This window comes from Hippopotamus amphibius, chromosome 5 (genome assembly GCF_030028045.1).
Source record: "Hippopotamus amphibius kiboko isolate mHipAmp2 chromosome 5, mHipAmp2.hap2, whole genome shotgun sequence".
Classification (NCBI taxonomy): domain Eukaryota; kingdom Metazoa; phylum Chordata; class Mammalia; order Artiodactyla; family Hippopotamidae; genus Hippopotamus; species Hippopotamus amphibius.
This window is the reverse complement of record NC_080190.1, coordinates 158423808-158442759: the sequence shown is the minus strand read 5'-3', so window position 1 is coordinate 158442759 and position 18952 is coordinate 158423808. Positions and strand designations below refer to the sequence as shown.

General features: G+C 43.2%; 1 protein-coding gene across 1 annotated transcript in view; it reads left to right on the top strand.

The window, feature by feature from the left end:
• Window positions 1-18041, top strand: part of FBXO32 (F-box protein 32) — a 34531-nt gene extending 16490 nt beyond the window's left edge. Inside the window, exons 5-9 of the mRNA XM_057735881.1 lie at window positions 4182-4275; window positions 5118-5302; window positions 10852-11034; window positions 11993-12136; window positions 12673-18041. Of these exons, the coding sequence (XP_057591864.1) occupies window positions 4182-4275; window positions 5118-5302; window positions 10852-11034; window positions 11993-12136; window positions 12673-12762 (696 nt within the window). The 3' untranslated portion in view covers window positions 12763-18041. The remainder of the gene's footprint in view (window positions 1-4181; window positions 4276-5117; window positions 5303-10851; window positions 11035-11992; window positions 12137-12672) is intronic.
• Window positions 18042-18952: the final 911 nt, after the last annotated feature.

Here is an 18952-nt window from a genome sequence, read left to right as displayed (position 1 = left end):
CATCTTGGTGAATAAATTACTAGATACAGCCCTACTCCCCTAGGCACACAGCTCTCTTGACACAGAAATAAAATTAATAAATTCTGTCCTCTTTACCACTAGTTCCACACAATACTGGTGCTGGGTCTGTAGAGTTATGCTGAGGTGGAAAGTAGACCTAAATGATTTACGCAAAGCAATTGCCTCATCCAAAACATACTATTAACCCTTTCTGGGTACTATTTCTCCCTTAATGAGAAAAGCTGATTACCTGTCCCAGTGTAATACTGATATGAGATTTCCAGACTCTGTTTCCTAAAACATAACAATACATAGTATTGCTACTATTTTTAAAGTTTGGCCCTAGATACATATTTGATTGGCCTTGACAAACTGAGGTCCTTAAACTGTCAAAATACATGTTCTCTGTTAGACACATCTGGGTCCAAGTCCTGGCTCCACCACTTGCTATGTGTATGTCTTCAGTTGAGTTGCTTAACTTCTCTGAGCCACAGAATCCTCTTTTGACTAGTGGAGAACTCATTTCAGTGGGTTGCCACTGAAGATTAAACAAGATGACACATGTAAAGTGCTTAGCACATAGTAAACACCCATTGTTGTTAGCAAAATAAAACTTCATGGTAGGTGCAAGATTCTGTGACTGTATAAGCCATAGAATATTTCAACGTTAACTTCCATCAATAGACAGAGAGCTGTGAAATGTATCAGAAACATAAGGAAAATGACAGGGAGGAATATGAAAATTTGAACGCATTTAAGCATTTGCTTGACAATACATAAAATTGAAATACTGGGATTCTAAAGGTCTTTGAACGAGCTGTGCTTTACCCTACTAATTCACTGTGCCTTCCCTGGCAGTCATTTTACCTAGTAATATTCTCTGTACTATGATAAAAATGTATGATAGTAATTTATTGAGTATACTCTTGGTTTCAGGCACTGTTCTGAGTGCTTTATGAATGCATTTAATCTTCACAGCAACTCTAAAGGAGGTAGTAGTATTATGTGCATTTGGCAGATGGGGTAACTGAGGCAGGCAGTTTGGCTCTGGCACCCTCACTCTTGAACTCTATGATATATATATACTGTATCAGAAATTGACAAACTGTGGCCAAGGGCCAAATCTGCTCCCCCGAGCCTGTGTTTGTAAATAAAGTTTTATTGGAACACAGCCACATCTATTCATTTACATACTGTCCAAGGCTGCTTTTGTACTACAATTTCTGAGTTAAGTAGTTGCAACAGAGACCTTATGGCTCCCAAAAGCAAAAATATTTAATGTCTAGCCATTTACAGAAAAAGCTTTACAGAAAAGATAACCCCTTGATATCAACTTTAAACTTCACTGAAAGATTGGGGTTTGGAAGGGGAAGAAATAATACCTTATAATAATAATGCCTTGTATTTGGTATTTACAGTGGGTTTTTACATACTGATCTCATTTAATTCTCAAAAACAAGTAGGTACAAAAAAAAAAAAACAAGTAGGTAGTCTTTTTTTGTTTTCATTTTAGAAATGAAGAAACTGGGGTTCTGGGAGATTAAATAACTTACCCCACAGACTAGACGGTAAATTCTGTGAGTCTAGGGATCCTGTGTCTTCATCCATGTCACCTACCACAACACTAGGACAGAACGGGCGCACAGAAAATACTTGCTAAGTGACCGACAGCTGTAAAGGTCACACAGCTAGAGCATCCAGGTCTCCTCCTATTCCGGGGTTTTCTCTCCTGACCCCAAGGCTGCCTGGCAATGAAAAGAAGGACTTTCCCTTGACACAGGATTAAACAGAGGGTGGCTGGCATGTCATCTCCTGCCAATTGACCGATTTTTGCTACTGTATCTTTCTCTTCCTTAGTCAAAGGTCATCTCAGTCAGCCCAAAGGCTTTTTTGTTTCCCCTCAAACGCATAGTCACAGCCTTGAGAATTTTTGTGTGCTTGTGATTGGTGCATTTTTAGACAAGATTGAAACTGACGCCCTCGTGAGATGGTAGTCACGTGGAATGGGGATTTTGGGTGGATTTCAGGCAGAGCTCTGCCTGCCCTCCTCCCACCCCCTTGCCCCACCTCCCACCCCATGATGAGTCACTGCCCTTCCCAGAGCCGACTCAAGACTTTTGTTTTCTTTCATCTTGCTTTGTGCTGGTCATGTGAGGCTCAGTGTATTAATAGACCGTGGGCTTGGCCTTCTGAATCTTGTTGTTGGTCAGGGAGATAAATGAAAGGTTTGGCCTGTCCCTTTGTGCCATTTTTCACTCCTCTCTTGACTGTTATGTGCTGACTGGTGACAGAGCTGAACCGGACAGTCAGAGGGACATCCAGCCTGGTCACCGCCCATGGACATGGCCTCTGCTGATGTTTTGACTTCTTGCCTCTCTTTGTGGGCACTTGGTCAGCTCCTGGCTTTCAACCTTGGATCACCAGTACTTATCTTAACAAACCAGCCTCAGCCTCTCTTTGCCACCTTGCCCCAGCCCGAGGACGGCATCTCTCCCTGTGTGTGTGAGAAATACATAAGCCAGGCAGCAAAAGATTTGGTGTCTTTTTTTTAAACTTAGAGCAAAATTATGTTCAGGAAATTAAAAGTCTATCCATGATTTGACAGGCTCTTAAGGGGCTCCGTGGGGACAACATTTTTAAACAAGTGCCTTGGAAGCAGAGGTCCTTTGAATTGCCTGGGGCTTTGATCCAAAAGTTTCAATTCTTCTCTGCAGCCCAATTTTTTAAATGTCACTTTGCTAGTTCCCTCAGCCTTCATTCCAGCACCCAGCACAGTGTCATACTCGGTGTTTATTGACCCGAAGTGAAGTTGGGCTAGGGCCTGGCCAGGAGATGAAACTCCCTTGGAAAGTTTCCTAGGAGCAGAGATTCAAGCTTTAATGTAAACGGAGGTCTTGGTTCTCTAAATCTAGTTTGCTGGCTCTAAGACTAGTTAGTTTTACTTAGCCTGGTGGGTTCTGGTACAATTAATTACTTTCACTTTAGATCAATTCTTTTGCTCGATAACTCTGTGAAAACATAACGTGTGTTAAGAAGGGTCCTGCTGAGCCCTCTTATTCTGTGTGGTGTAGCTGGTAAAGTTTAGTCTCTTGAGCCTCACTTTGCTCATCTGTTAACTGGGTTGAACTACACGATCTCTAAGACCCTGTTTCAGTCTAAAGTTTCATTTTTTTCAACAACAGAATCTTTGATTTTTTTTTTTAAATCTTGCCACATCCATAAAGAATTTTGCTTTTGAAGGGAAGAAAGATGACACTAAAAGTGCACCAGCTTAAATTATTATCTTTATTTCTTTTTGTTTGGTGACAACATGAGTGGTGGGAATGGGACATACTCCCTCAATAAACCAACCAACCCCTATTTTCTCCCTAATGTATGCCAGGCACTGTGCTAAGGGCTTCACGTGCAGTCCCTCATTTAAAGCTGTCACCAATCTTAGAGACTCTAGGTATTACAAGTACAGATGAAGAAACTGGGGCACCAAGAAATTCAAGAATTTGCCTCGAGTCACAGAGCTAATAAGTGATCAAAGCAGGACTTGCACATAAGGCTAAGAGCTGCAAGGATCCTAGTCTCTAAGCAGAAATATGTGTCTACACTGTAAATCCCTAAATGTCTCTTTCTTCCTGTTTTGACCTCTTTCTACAGAAAGTTAAGTGCAGTGAAAGATCCTAATTAATAGACATTTTTACTGAACGCTGCATAAGCAGGAGATATATCTGGACAAGAATTCCCACTTTCTTGAAAAGTGCACATCGTTGCTGAACTTGAGCTTTTAGGTGCTGTGAGAGCAGACCCAGCCAGCGGAGAGAAGGATTCCCGCTGGGAGTGATGATGTAGCCCTCCAACATCACAGGTCATAGGAGGTTTTGTTGCCTTTGGAGGACCTCAGCTTCACTTGCTGAAGCAGGACAAGTAGAATGAATTAGCCCTGGCAGAAGCCAAACTCTTTATATTTAAAAGAAAAAAAGCAATTAAATATTCAACCTGATGTCTAGGTTTTGAATTACCCCCATTTGTCTTTCACTCAGAGCATCTGCTTTTTATTGCATTGTGGCCCTGCCTGCCATTTATCTCTCCCTGTCAGTCTGTATGTACATGTCATGTGACTCAAAAGTGAAGATTAGAGGAGAAAAATATCTCTGTAGTCTAAGCCTGGCAACTTCTATTTTTATCCACAGCTGTTGGAACTGATAGCAAAGTCACAGCTCACATCCCTGAGTGGCATTGCCCAAAAGAACTTCATGAACATTTTGGAAAAAGTGGTACTGAAAGGTGAGCTCTCTCTCACTCTCTCACCCCTTTCTATAGGCCTGGGGCTGGGCAGAGGGATTTTCCAATGCGGTGGACATGTCATTGGATTTAAGGAAATGTGAGTGGATGGAAATGAATGACTCCAGATGCATTTCAGGAGTGCCAGATTCCAGTTTAGAAAGGAGGGCCTTTCATGCTCATGACAAAGGGTGAGACCATCACCCTCCCGTCCTTGTACTGGGACCATCCATCTGTCCTGCTCTAAGCCTCTCAGGCTTCTCAGTGCAGACGCATGTCCCAGCCTTGGCTACAGAACCTCTAGGTTCCAAATTCCTAGAAAATTGAGCTGTGTACAAGGCAGAATAGATTCATAGACTCTCTGAGCTAGAAAGAACGTTACCTCTCTGGCTCAACTGACTCATTGTATATACGGGAGAAAGAGTGATTTATCCACAATCACACAAAGAGTCAGCCAGACTGGGTGAGAATCCAAGCTCCTGACCCCCAGACCCGTGCTTCTGCCACGGACCATCTAAAAGAGACATCACTGCTGGGCAAAAGAAGCTGCTTTCAGATCAGGTGAGCCATTGGTGCTGCTGGGACAATGAAAAGAGAAAGAGTCTTTGTAGAAAACGGGGAGAAGAGAACAAAGAGGGACCTAGATAGTGGAAACTCTACCCATTAACCTGGAGTGCAGAAGCTCGGCCAAGTGTAGAATAAACACCAGCGAGAAAGAAAACCGTATCCCCAGTGGGTGTACCCAGGTAACACTAGCAGAGCAGAGAAGAAGAAAGAACCACTTGTAACATATGGAGTGTTCTAGCCTCATAAACTGTTACTACTGTTTTTCTTCCCCGCTCAAGTCCTTGAAGACCAGCAAAACATTAGACTAATAAGGGAACTACTCCAGACCCTCTACACGTCCTTATGTACACTGGTCCAAAGAGTCGGCAAGTCTGTGCTGGTCGGGAACATTAACATGTGGGTGTATCGCATGGAGACGATTCTACACTGGCAGCAGCAGCTGAACAACATCCAGATCACCAGGGTAAGCGGGAGCGCCCCAGCTGCCTCCCACCAGGACCGGCTGCAGTCAGTTCTGCCGCGGAGCTGCTGGGCAGCCTCACCAGGACTTTAAACCCACTCGGGTGGTGGAAGAGGCTGGGCTGTTCTGATCGGATGCTTTCTGTTGGGTGCTGAGGGTAGGCTGGAGGACTTTCTGATATGGGAGGGCGGGAAGAAGAACTTGGCAGAGCAGGGCCAGAGTGTATGAATGATGACAGCCAATGGAAACGTGGTGGGAAAACTAGGAACTTGACCTTAGGGCCGTTGTGGCTATTCCACCGAAATCTTTACTGGGATCTGGAGATCTTTGCCCATTTCCTCTTAAAGTACGAGTTTGTTTATAGCTTTAGGATGCTACCCTGCATACAACAGAGCTTGGAGAACTGGTACCGGCCTTTTAAAACTTTAGTTCCAAATATTAATAGTTATGGTAAAGGAAGCCTTTGAATAAAGACTGTAAACATACAGGTAGGAAAACAGATGAGCAGTTCTCAAAGCAAACAAAAAAAACCCCAAGAAATGAAAACAAACAAACAAAAAAAAACCCCACATTACCAGCTGAACTACTACCAGTAGTTTCTTTTGGCTTTTAAAACATAAGTTGGCCCCCAGTTCTTGGCCTCTTAAGAGTAAGCAGGAGGACTAAGGCACACAAAAAAACGTGAGAAAGATGCTGGTGTAATCTCTCAAGGCTCCCTAATGGACAGACACACTTAGGCAGCTCATGTAGCACTTGGCTGACTTATCTAATCACTGACCGTGGCTGTTTTAAGTGGTTCCGGGACCCAGGCTGATAAAGTTTGGGTCTGCCCTGTCTCTTGAGAAAGAAATATGAAAAAATTTCTTTGACCTCTTTTAAATATTTCACTGTATGAAGTTTGCAAAATGCAGTGTCCTTGACTTTACTGTTAATAACCTCTCTGTGCCTTAGTTGTTTCAGTTAAACTTAGTTAAACTCTGAAGCAGAGGGAATAATTAGAAGCTTCAGAGTTCTATAACTTCCTTAGTATCATTTAGGCTTCAGTACACACACACACACACATACACACACACACACACACACACACACACACCCTCAGTGATACCCAACCAGTGATATAAATGAGCAAGTCCATTAGTCCCAAGGACATCTTCCCTCTAGCAACTCAGAACACCCTTTTAGATGGTCCCACTTGCCCAGAACTTGCCTCTGTTCTCTCTGTCCACCTCACAGGAGCCCCCCGTTGGCCACGTCTGCCCATGTACCTTGCACGTCCACGGGCTTACTTCCCCAAAGCCCCCCTCTGTTGATCTACAAACTCTCTTGGGAGGTACCCATTGTAGTTGAAATTACCCTTCACGGAGTGAGGGTGAGGGGGCGGGGGGCGGGGAGTCAGAGAAGCCCAATGACTTTCCCCAAGTAACACAGCAGCCGGGGCCAGAGCTGAGGCCAGAACCCTGGGCTCCTTATTCCTAAAATGGCAAGGCTTTTAACATCAGTGGTTTCCAAACTTTTTTTCAATCCAGCTTTTTTCTAATTATTTATGCAGTGATCCAGCTTTTTTGCAAACCTTTTACATCCAGTGAAATCCCATGCAGGACAGATCAAACACTGAAGCTCATCTCACTCTGCTCTCTGCTCATGGCACCCCAGCCAGGCCAAGCTAGTCTCTGCACACTCTAAACTTGGTCCTGCCTCAGGGCTTTTAAGCTAGCTGCCTCCCCAGACCATCCAACCTATCGAAGCCACTATCATCTTAGCTTCTTCAGAGCCGCTATTATGATCTGAAATCATCTCATATGTGTATTCACTTTCCTGTCTCATCCACTGGTTTATAAACTCCACAAAGAAAAGACATTACCATCTTGTTCCCTGCTCTATTCCTTGTCCCTGGACCAGAGCAGATGGCAGTCAATAAGTTTTAGTTGAATGAATAAATGATTGAAGGGGACTCTCCTCTCACCACCTACCTAAAGAACTTCTTCAATGTTCAGAGAAATGCAGTTGGAAAATATTGCCCTGTATGTACAGATGAGGATGAAAATTTACCAGCTGCAGGATCTGGGGCTAGTGATTCAACTTCTCTGTGCCTCACTTTCCTTATTTGGAAAACGGGAGCGATCATGCCTATCTCAATGCACTGGTATGAGATTTAATAAATTAATATATAAAGAAAGCACTTAGAACAATGCCTGACACATACTCAGTATTGTATCAGCTGTTAGTATTATGAAGGGCTCACTCTGTGGCAGACACCCTTCTAGTCCTCTAATGTATTCATTAACTCATCTAGTGACTAATTGTAAGTAGGAGTCATTATAATGGCTAATATTTACTGGCCTCTGTGTGCAGTACTTCCATGCATTGTTTCATGAGAAAAATCAGACGGTGTGGTTAAGAATAATCTGGCCAGGGCCTTCCTACCTGTAAGATGTGGGTTGAACCCAGGCCTGTCTGCAGAGGCTATACTTTTACCCATCACACTCTCCTTCCTCTGCCCTCCTTCCCAACCTGCCTTGGCTCTGAGCTACATTATTTTGAGAGCAGTGCTGGGAACCCATGGAGCCCTGAAGAGGTTTTCACACAAATGCCCAGCTCTCCAGAGGAAAAAAGACCGAGAGAGAGTGAGACAGAGCGAGAGAGAGAGAGAAGGGACTTAATTACTTCAGTCTGGACTGTATTTTAAAACTTACTTTTTAACAGTTTGGACCAAAGAGAAGTATGTTATTACATGAAAATGTTAAGGTGACATTTACAGTAATTGCTTTCTAGTTGCCAAAATTCTATCAGTATCTTCCCAGCACATAATCTTGTTTTCCTTCAAAATTGCCTATCTAATTCTATGGAGCCAATTTTTATTGGCAAAAATAATTAATGTAATAAAGAACAAAGGGGGGATAAATCTAAGAGAACTGGCTTGTAGGGGAAAAAAATCAAATAGAATCACAGTGTGCTGTGAGCAAGGCAGAGTTTAGGAACCTGGGGGCTGGGTAGGGTGACTATAAAAAGATTTTTAGCCAAACATTTGATAGGGGCTGCAAAAGTGACTTCTTTTTCTTTTATATGTTTATATTCAAATAGAAGAAGGCACGCAAGCAGTTAATCATTTATCAGGAGTAAGGGCTCAGCATGGGGTCTGGGCAGAGATTTTGGAAAAGTTCAGGTTTGAAAATTTGAGAGTGAATTCTGCCAAGTGGACTTTAATAGGAGTTCATGTAATAATTGGCCTGGGAGTTTTAACCAAAAAAGTAGATGCTTTGAAGTGCTGGAAACAGAAAGAAAATCTCATGGCAGTTTTATTGGCTCATATGATCAGCAGCAGATGATAAATGGCACATAGGTCTAGGACCTTCTGCAGTCCGGCAAAGTCCTGAATTTTGCAAACAATTGAAAGTTCAGCCCAGCAGCCTGAACAATATAAATTGTCAAGTCATAGACACTTCTGATGAGTTAGGAAGATGAAGCCACTCCAAGTCTGAGATTGCTGGAGCTGGAAGAACTCTTCCGAGACTTCTAAGCCAATTCATTTTGGACCTAGGGAAACTGAGACTCAGGTTTCCCAAGGACATCTGGGATCTGGACCTGCTGCTTGTGCATCCCATGTTCCTCCCATGCCACCTCCCATTCTTCTCCATCGTTCAGCTTCCCAAGGTGCCCTGCCACTGCCCACCTTCCCTGCCTGTCCTGCTCTGTGGAGACATGGGAGGGAGTTGCCGAGACTGTGTGTCCCCCTGGAATCCTGTGTGTTCCAGCCTTGATGTGCCTTGTCCAGAGTTCAGTTCCCTAAAATTTCGAAGCGGGGCCTCCATACTCGTTCCCAGAATATTTTCCCCTCAGCTAAGGAAGAGTTTCTTCATCCTGTTTTGTTTTTTTTTTTTTTCTTGTGACCTCCAGAGGTGATAGAACACTGAGCTAAAAATGTTAGTAGTTCAAATTTAAGAGCTCACACAGGACGAGCATGGGAAGAACAAGGAACCACGGTCTCGAGCGATTTGTGCTGACTCCTTATCCAGATGGCAGCAGCCAGTTGCTGTCCAAGAAATAGCGACAAATACCACTGAAGAACTTCTGTACAGATTGTTCCCATAGCACTTGGCGCTCATCTCCTTGATGGCATTTAACCTTTGTTCCATAATGATTTGCTTATATTTGTGGGTCTCTTGCCCGTTGCAGCAACTCCAGTGCCAGGCATAATAGACACTCAGAAGAGGGTTTTTGTGCTGGGCTAGTCTGCAAGGGATACAGGCTTAGATCTTGCCTACAAGAATCTAGGTCTGGATGGAATAACAGGAGCTCATCAAAATTTAAACAGTAAAGGGCTTAAATATAAATTCAGGGATATGGTATGTCTTAGGCAGAAAGGTTCTTGACCAGCCATTTCCAAAGTGTGCATACATGTGTGTACACACACACACACTCTCACACACACACACACACACACACACTCACACATACACACTCTCACACACACACACCAGTGCAGAGTTTTCTGTTGTTGCTGTTTTTACCTATTTAATTATCTGAGTTTCATTCATCATTCCACAAATATTTATTGAGTACCTACTATATGCTAGCACACTTCTAGACTCTTCTAGACATAGCAATGAAAACACAAAAATTTCTGCCTCCGTGGCGCTTATATTCTAGCAGGAATATTCCATTCACGCTTTCTTTTGGAGATGGGTTGCATTACATAACAATAAGGAGGTTGTTGCAAAAAGCTTCTGAAACAGATCATAGGAATTCTAGGAAGATGCAATAGCTAAGGCTTGAGGGAGTCCCAAAAGCAGAAAAGGCCTTTCAGAGGAAGTGAGTTTGAACTGCATCTGAGGAAGAGTCACGTGTGGGCGAGCAGAGGCGTGGGCAGCGTGTCTGAGGGCCTCGTGGGCAGTGTGTTTGAGGGCTGGGGAGAAAACCTGCTCGGGGGGATCAGCGGTCACGAGGAGGAGGGCAGCGAGATCCGAGGCGGGGGTTTCTCTGCCAGGGCAGTGAGTCCTTTGGGAAGGGAGGGAATATTGTGACTGAGTGAAGCACAGGAATGCAGCGTGCACTATTAAGAGAATCTTTCAGGGTAAAAGTGTAAGTAGGGGAAGGGGATCAAGAGGTACAAACCTCCAGTTATAAAATAAATGAGCCGCTGGGGCTGTAAAATGCAATATAAAGAATATGGTCAATAATATTGTAATAACTTTATACAGGGACACATGGTTACTAGACTTATCACGGTGACCATAATGTACGCAAATGTCAAATCGCTATGTAGTATACCTGAAACTAATATAATATTGTATGTCAACTACATTTCCATTTTTTTAAAGCGTAAAGGTTTGTGCAACTTAGGAACATCCCTGCGGCTGGAGCCACTCCAGGCTGTTTTTTGTGGGACCAGTCACGGGTCCTGTTTCTGTACTTAGGGTAGGGAGAATTGCTGCTTTGATCTCTGATCAATAAGCCAGCTTGCGGCTGGAGGGGACAGCTGCAACCTTGGAGGGTATCGCCTGGTGCATTGCTCCTCTCTGCCCTGCAACTTAACACAGTTCTTCTCCCCGCAGCCTGCCTTCAAAGGCCTAACCTTCACCGACCTGCCTTTGTGCTTACAACTGAATATCATGCAAAGGCTGAGCGACGGGCGAGACCTGGTCAGCCTGGGCCAGGCGGCCCCCGACCTGCACGTGCTCAGTGAGGATCGTCTCTTATGGAAGAAGCTCTGCCAGTACCACTTCTCCGAGCGGCAGGTCGGTGCAGTGCCATGGCCATTCTTCCTCTCTCCCTCTCTGCCTGCCACCCTCAAGCTTCCTTGGCATCCTTCTCAAACCTACCCTCCAGGACTCCCTGGTTTGACTAGAAAACCGTCCAAGGAGTTTCTAGATAATATTTGCGAATAATTTTATGTTTCAGTAATCTAAATAATTTTGTGTTTCAATAGAAAAAAAACAAACTTATATTCTTAACCTATTCCCATTTACAACTTGCTCCAAAAAAAAGTCATCAATTGGCACCAGTCCTTCTTTTCTCTAACAATGTAACTTACATTTTTATGACATTTTACAGCTAAAGGACTTTTACTGATGTTATTTCATTTTGTGCTAGTGACCCAGGGAAGGGTAGCTATCATTATGCCCACTTCAAACAGATGGAGGGACTAAGGCCACAAGTGACTAAGGGACATATCCAAATTAGTGGAGTGCTCTCTAGATGAGGAAACTGGCCTTGGGTTTGAATTTGGGTCTTCTGACACCAGGTCTAGGCTGTTTTCCCCTCCACGCACTGCCTCAGATTTTTTTTCCAACTTCTTTATATAGAAGTGTGAGTTCAACAAGTCCTGTTCACGAAGCCACTAATATTTAGATATAAAATGGAGTCACTGTGTCAAGCAGTCACTGCATCTCCTTGGAAATAATCACTCAAGTCTATAGCAAAGCAAAGAGTGAAGTTGTTTATTGAGATTACCTAAACTTTCAAGATCATCCAGATGCAATTTAGTACCAATCACCAGTAAGTCGTTACCAGCCCACCTGTTTCTTTCAAAGACTGGTTAAAAGCTATTGTTTCTTTCACTGGGTAGAGCTCAGAAGCTACTTTTTTATACCTTTGCTACTTTTCCCCTAGCTGTTGCCAGGGTATAGATGAAAAAGGGGGGAAAGGGGCAAGAGTAGAACTTTTTAGAACTACTTTTATTTGTTTGATATTTAGATCCGCAAGCGATTAATTTTGTCAGACAAAGGACAGCTGGATTGGAAGAAGATGTATTTTAAACTTGTGCGATGTTACCCACGGAAAGAGCAGTATGGAGACACCCTTCAGCTTTGCAGACACTGCCACATTCTTTCCTGGAAGGTATGTGTCTTGGAGGTGGTTGCCGCCTGGTCCCTGAGAGCCAGTGGCCCCAAGCACTGTCTCACCAAATACCTTCCTGCTCTTCACTATTCCAGCCCCCAGCTGAAGGTGAAGGTAAAATGGATTCAGCCCTGGGGAGAGAAACTTTCAAAGACCTTCATTTCCTTCACCCCCTTGTGTTTTTTTTTTCTGCAACCCACCGCCCCCAAACTCCCCCATCTCTCTGTACATAGGCGCGCACATACATACACACACAGCTCTTTAGTTTTTCCATCCATAACACAGGGCATTCTTTTTCTTTTTCTTTTTTTTTTTTTTTTAGTTTTTTGTGGGATCTTAGTTCCCTGACCAGGGATGGAACCCGCACCCCCTGCAGTGGAAGTGCGGAGTCTTAACCACTGGACTGCCAGGGAAGTTCCAGTGCAGGGCGTTCTGGATAGAGGAATGTTGTTTTGAGGTTGGCGATGCCTTAGGGTGCTACAAGCCAACGAGATGCTGCCGAGAACGCCCCCCCTAACCGTGATGTTCCTTTCCAGGGCACCGATCACCCGTGCACAGCCAATCATCCAGAGAGCTGCTCCGTTTCACTTTCACCCCAGGACTTTATCAACTTGTTCAAGTTCTGAATCCCAGCACATGACAACACTTCAGAAAGGTTCCCCTGCTGATTGGATGGTTGGGAATACAGAGTTTGGACACTTCATTTGTAAATAGTGTACATTTTAGACATTGGCTCAAAACATCTGAGATAAGTCATTGAGAGGACACTGGAGGGCAGAGATGCAGTTGCTGGCTGGGAATTTAAGCATATGGACGTCTCATTAGAATTGGTATGGAAAAGCAGAAATACTGTAAATAGACTTTTTTTCCTAAGGATTTGCCCGCAAGACTATAAGGCAGGAATTCTGCTTCATCGGTGAAAATGGAATTCTCTTGATCTTCACTGAAACTCCTTTATAGTTCCCTAGAGATGTGGAAGAAAGGGGCAAAACCCGAATACAAGATAGAACGCTCTCTTTACAATGTGAAAATTTGTTGGAAAAAAAGGAAGAAGAAAAACTACATATGAGAAATCCCTGGGCTTTGGGTTTTGATTTGGGGTTTGTTTTGAAAAAGCAAAGGAAGCACCACTCATCTTAAACCCGCATGGGTGTAAGGCCTTATCTTCTGAAGATACCGCACAATAGTCTACCTCGGAAAGCTACAATGCTTGCTCTGACAAAGCGTGTGGTCCAGTAGGCAGTCTCTGTTTTTCTTTTTCTTCATCACATAAAAAGCGATTTAAAACACAAAGAGATATTGGAGGCAATCTCATCGTGTGTCAGGCTTCCTTTTGAGACATATGGGACACTCTTTGGGGTTGCCTCTTTTCTAGAACAACCCCAAAGCACGTATGCCTTTTTTTCCTTCCGTGTTGTAGCTCATGTGGGGGCAACAAAAGGCCAATTAAAAACAGTCCCAGAGGAAATGGAAAGGCCACAGAAAAGATGGAATTAATCACCCAATAGCTGTGAAGACTTTCTTATCCCTGTTTAACTTCTTGGCTTGTCTGGGCTTCCTGGGGTATCTTCACAGATAAGCCTATCTCTGGGGACTGTTTGGAGCCAGAGTACTGATAAAGACTTGTAAAACAGGTTTTACATATCAGCTGCTGTTCCTCTTGGTAGGTGATGACTTGAGGAGTTTTCTTTACATCCAACACCAAAATTTAGTCAACCTGAGCTAGGGCTTCTTGCAAGGATGATAAAGTAAAGCCTGGCATTCCAACCAGATAGGGAGCAGAGGTACTATGAGTTCATCCTTAACTTGCTCCAAACCCCAGGGGAACTTGCTAGAGGCAAATACCAGCAGGTGACTATGTGAAAGAAGGAAATCTCAGGACTTGAGTCAATATTCCTGGGAGGGAATGGGGGATGTTTTTGTTTTTTACTTTTTATAGAACTTTGCTTTTCTACAACAATGTACATATTTTTGCGATTGTATTTGCTTTCCTTTTTTTTTTTAAATAAAGTGGCCACCCTGCATGACCTTGGCACGTGAAGTGAAGCAGAAATAGGAACTTGATTCACATTTGTGTTGAGGAAGAGTGTATTCTTCGGTGCTGAATTTGGGGTGACCTGAAACAGGGAGAGATAGTTAAGAACGTACAGAAACAAGCCAAGGGACCAGCTAGTGATGCAGGACCCCTTCACGTCCTTCCCTCGAAGTACAACCCAAGTACCAGCATCCGGAAGAGAGCTCAACCACTAGTTGATGTTCCTCAGTTTGCAAGGTCTGTGCCTACACCAGGGTTTCTTAATATCTTTTTCCATCATCACCCCCCTAAGGAGAAAAAAGTAAATTGCTTATTTCAACTCTGAGCAGAAGTAAGTATCAAAGAATAAGATCTTGTTGGGTAAGGTCAAGCTGTGGAGGGTCACAAACTACTGTAACACCTAACGGGGTTCTTTTTTTGCCCCCTCTTCTCCCTCCAAGCCAAGGTCACATTGAGAATGCAGGGTCCAGACCATGGAATTAAAAGGTCGGTTTTCCATAATTCAGGCAGGGTCTCGCAAAGGTCTCAGCTTCCTTAAAGATGTGAGTGGAGCTGGGATTATCGTTGCTGTGAGGGCTCTGGCACCTTTGACTCTGGCATTTTTTTGGTGTTCGTGGCCTTGCACATCTTCCCCCCAACTCATGACCTCCGCTCCTTCGTGCTGATCGAGCAGATGGAGACTCCTGGGCCCCTTCGGGTTTGCAGGAAATGTCGCCTGCTTTGACTGTCAGCACAAAACCGGAGAACCAGTGTCACTTGGACTGTCCACAGTGCTCACAACCGCACAGCATGCCCCAGGCAGCAAGAGCATCTGTGCAAGACGGCCCTACCACAAGGGATAGGCTTACGGTTTCTTGAAGTGTTTACCCAGATGGTGACTCCAGGCTCTCCCCATCTCCTTTGGCATAATTGGAGGTGGTGTGTGACAGAGTCAAGGAAAATTTTTAGGGATAAAAAAAGAAGAAAGCAACATTTGTGGTTCCCTTTCACTGGAAGAGGAGAATTAAGGAAGGAAATGGCAGGTGGAGAGGGAGAGGGGAAGGAATAGAAGTGGCGTGTCTTTGATGCTGTGGTTTGTGGGAGGGCATTGGGGAAAAAGAACCCAGCGGGGGTGAGCATCTGTGCTGGTGCCACTGGGTGGCTGTAAAGCATGGCCAGAACTTCACATGCAAGTAAAGCGAGTTAAAAAAAAATGCTTGTTCCCTGGGCACTAACCGTCTATAGAATTTCTATTCGCAAACCCTCCCAGGACAACCTGACCTAAAAAACAAAAACAAAGAATCTCTGTCTCAGAACTGCTGGTCTAAAAGCCAAAAAGGACATGACAATGGAAAGTGCTGGAAGAGACAGAATGCTCTACTGTCTTTGCTGTACCTACCTACCCCCGCCCCAGCTCTGTAAAGGAGAATTCAAAATTGATGTCAAATATGAAAGTAATCTGGACTTCCAGAAGGAAAGCGTTTTCTCCAGGACAGTAGAAGCCAATGCCTGGGATGTTATGATTTGGTTCAATGCACAGGTTTCTGAGCAGCAATCCTAGAGTTTCTTGAGAAGAAGACCCAGTATTTGAGGAAAGGAAACTATGTGAAGCTTAGGAGGGCTCAATTTATACCAAGATTCAGATATTTTAAACTGGATCGCATTATTACTCAACGCTGTTACTTTCAGCAGATGGACCAGTCACGTGGGAGGATGGTGGCAGAAACTACAATGTGAAAACATCTCCAGTTTTGAGATCAAAAGGGTCAGTTATGAGATGACCTTTGTTTAGTGATGATCAGTTTTATATTGAAGTGGCTCAGAGGAGATATTTTAGATGGGCTGGGTTTACACTGCAAAACTGTCAAGGCAAGAATGGGCTTTACTTGGCAATGGTGAAGGAAGGTAACCAGTGTGTATTGCCTTATTGTCACAGTTCTCTCTTCAAAAACTGTTTGGGAGCTTGCACTTAACAGAGGCTCCTTGTTTCTGTTGTTTTTATGTGGGAGAAGAGAAAGAGCTTGGAATTTCATTTGTCTAAGCAAGTGGTATGATTTACAAGAAGTTCAGTCATTTCAACAGTATATCATTCTTAGTGTTCAATACAATGTTTATGATAAAATAGGCACCTGAGTTTATATATTTCTGCCAGGCTGTAGGGCAACTGTGTCTTGCTATGCAAACACTATTTTACGTGTGAATTTTTTTAACTGTAATTTTATGTGTGAATTTTTTTAACTAAACTCTATCATCATTTTCTATGTTGACATCTGTTGTTTTTTGTGTTTTTTTGTTTTAATCTGTTTCCAACTCTCTGAGTCTGTGAACCATCCCTCTGACTGGATGCTGGCCTAAAATCCTATTAGTGTTTAAACAGACCTCAGAAACACCCTGAACCTCTAGGCAAATGCAGAGATGGGGCTCTTTGATATATCTTGGGCCCTTGATGTCTTCAACAAACAAGATCGTAACTCCTTTAAACTCACCATTTTCTGTAGATGCTTTCTTCTCTGTTTTGTTAAGGAGAATCAACCCTCGTGGTTTTCCAAAGGAAGGAAACTCCTCCCCCAGACTTGAGTGCTGGGAGGGAGGTTAGAGACGGTGGAGTCTGGTATTCCTTCTGCCTTTCAGGATGAAGTAGCAGGTCCAGAATATTCAGGGGACATGCCTCAACCCACCTGGTACTCAGCAGTGGACCTGAGCGTCAACTTGGGACTTTCTGAGGCCTTGACTTTGTGTCTCCTGCTCCTGCACCTTTGGTTGTGGCTGGACACACGTGACACCTAAGTTGATTCTTCCCAAGACCTTCACTGTGGAAGGCATGTTCCTGTCCAGTGTTAGGTGTCTGGCTGTTAACTTTTAAAAACATTTTAAGTCTCTGATTCTTCCTGCAGAAGTTAAGGAGCTCCCTGACGTTTTTACAGACCTCTGACTCTGCTGTATGACATACTAGTGAACACAACCTGCTTGCCGTAAAGTAAGCAGCATATTTTGACAAATACATTTTTCCCTGGATACTTACATTTTAATTATAAAGGTGGCCCCTGAGATAGATAACAGCTGAGCAGCTGGTTTGCTTTCTAGAAACTGAGGTTCTGATGGAAACCAAGCAGGTATCTCCTCTCCCCTTAGACTAAGAGGTGCATTTAATCCATCCCTTCCATCTCCCTGGTACCTGCTGTGAGATCCAATGAGCTTCTGCCCATTAGAAGACCACTCTCTTCTAAACCTCGCAAGCAAAAGGGGCTTATTCCATGAGGCGGCAAGGAGAAAGGGGCCACGATATTCATGACTTTGTCTGCTAGACATGTTTCAAAGTGTCCTTGAACTCAGCAAACAAAGCTTTCAGAGAGATCTCGCAAAACTCAGGCCCTGCTCCATTTGGCCAAAAATGGATGGCTGCTTCAAAGCTCTGAACTTCTTGAAACTCCATCTGCTACATTATGTCTGGAGTTCGAACATGACTTTTTCTGTCTTTGGGTATAGAAATGTTTGTTTAATTAATGATACACAAGTCTGTTAAACAGAAGGCTCCAAGCAGTGCTCTGCACTTGAGAACACTTCGCGCCATCTTTATTCTACCAAGTGCCAATCACCCTAGCTAGAGGGGGTGTATGTTAAAGTCCATGTTCTAAGCTTTAGAAGATTTAAAGTACTTTTTTAATGAAAAATACTATAGGGGATTGAACATTTTAACTAAAAGTATAAGGTTAGACCAATTACATGCAAAGATGTGTATTTAATATTGTGTGAGCTGTCTTCTGTATAGATTATTTGCACTCTCTTCTTGCATGATGAACTGATTTTTTTATAGTTGTTTGTACCAGACGGTGGCATATTTTTGTAAAAATTTTTTGACACTGAATTGCAATAAATGTTTTTCCAACAACACATACTGGTGCATTTTTGGTGCATGTCAATTCAAGTTAGTTTTTTTATCAAACTGAGTATGTTTATCTTTTGCTGGGTGAGACATATTCCTTCTCCCAGAAACTTACCATTGTAAAATTTTCTAGGAATACATAGAAAACTGAGCTTACTGCTGATGTAAAAAGCAATGAAACTGGGACACTTATAGAGACATGGATGGACCTAGAGACTGTCATACAGAGTGAAGTGAGTCAGAAAGAGAAAAACTATCATATATTAACACATATGTGCGGACTATAGAAAAATGGTACAAAATCAACCGGTTTGCAAGGCAGAAATAGAGACCCAGATGTAGAGAACAAACATATGGACACCAAGTGGGGAAAGCGGGGAGGGTTGGGGGGGAATGAATTGGGAGATTGGGATACCAAATTGTACACTCTAAATATATGCAGTTTATTGTATGTTAGTATCTCAATAAAAGTTCTTAAAAAACAAAAAGAAAACTAAGCTTACTGCTGAGTACCAACCTGAATCAGAAATACAGTATTATGCTGAAATGGATATTTAAGGGATATTTCTACTTACTATTCATAGAATAGAATGCTTAGGGAATAATGAACTTTAAAGTCAATATTAATTGACTCATCAACAGACATTTATTGAACAGCTACTATATTCCAGACTCTGTGAAAGGCACTGTGCATAGGATGATGAACAAGACAGATGGGGGTCTCTGTCTTAATGGAATTTATATTCTAGTGGAAAGAAAAAAACAAGTAGAGGAGAAATTTAATTTGTAATAAGTGCTATGAAGGGGATACACAAGGGACTGAGATGCAGAAAAACAAGGTGGGTGTGTGTGGGGGGGAGGGGAGGTGCTCTCTGAGGAAGTGATGTTGAAAGGGGAGAAGGAGCCAGCCTCAGAAGAT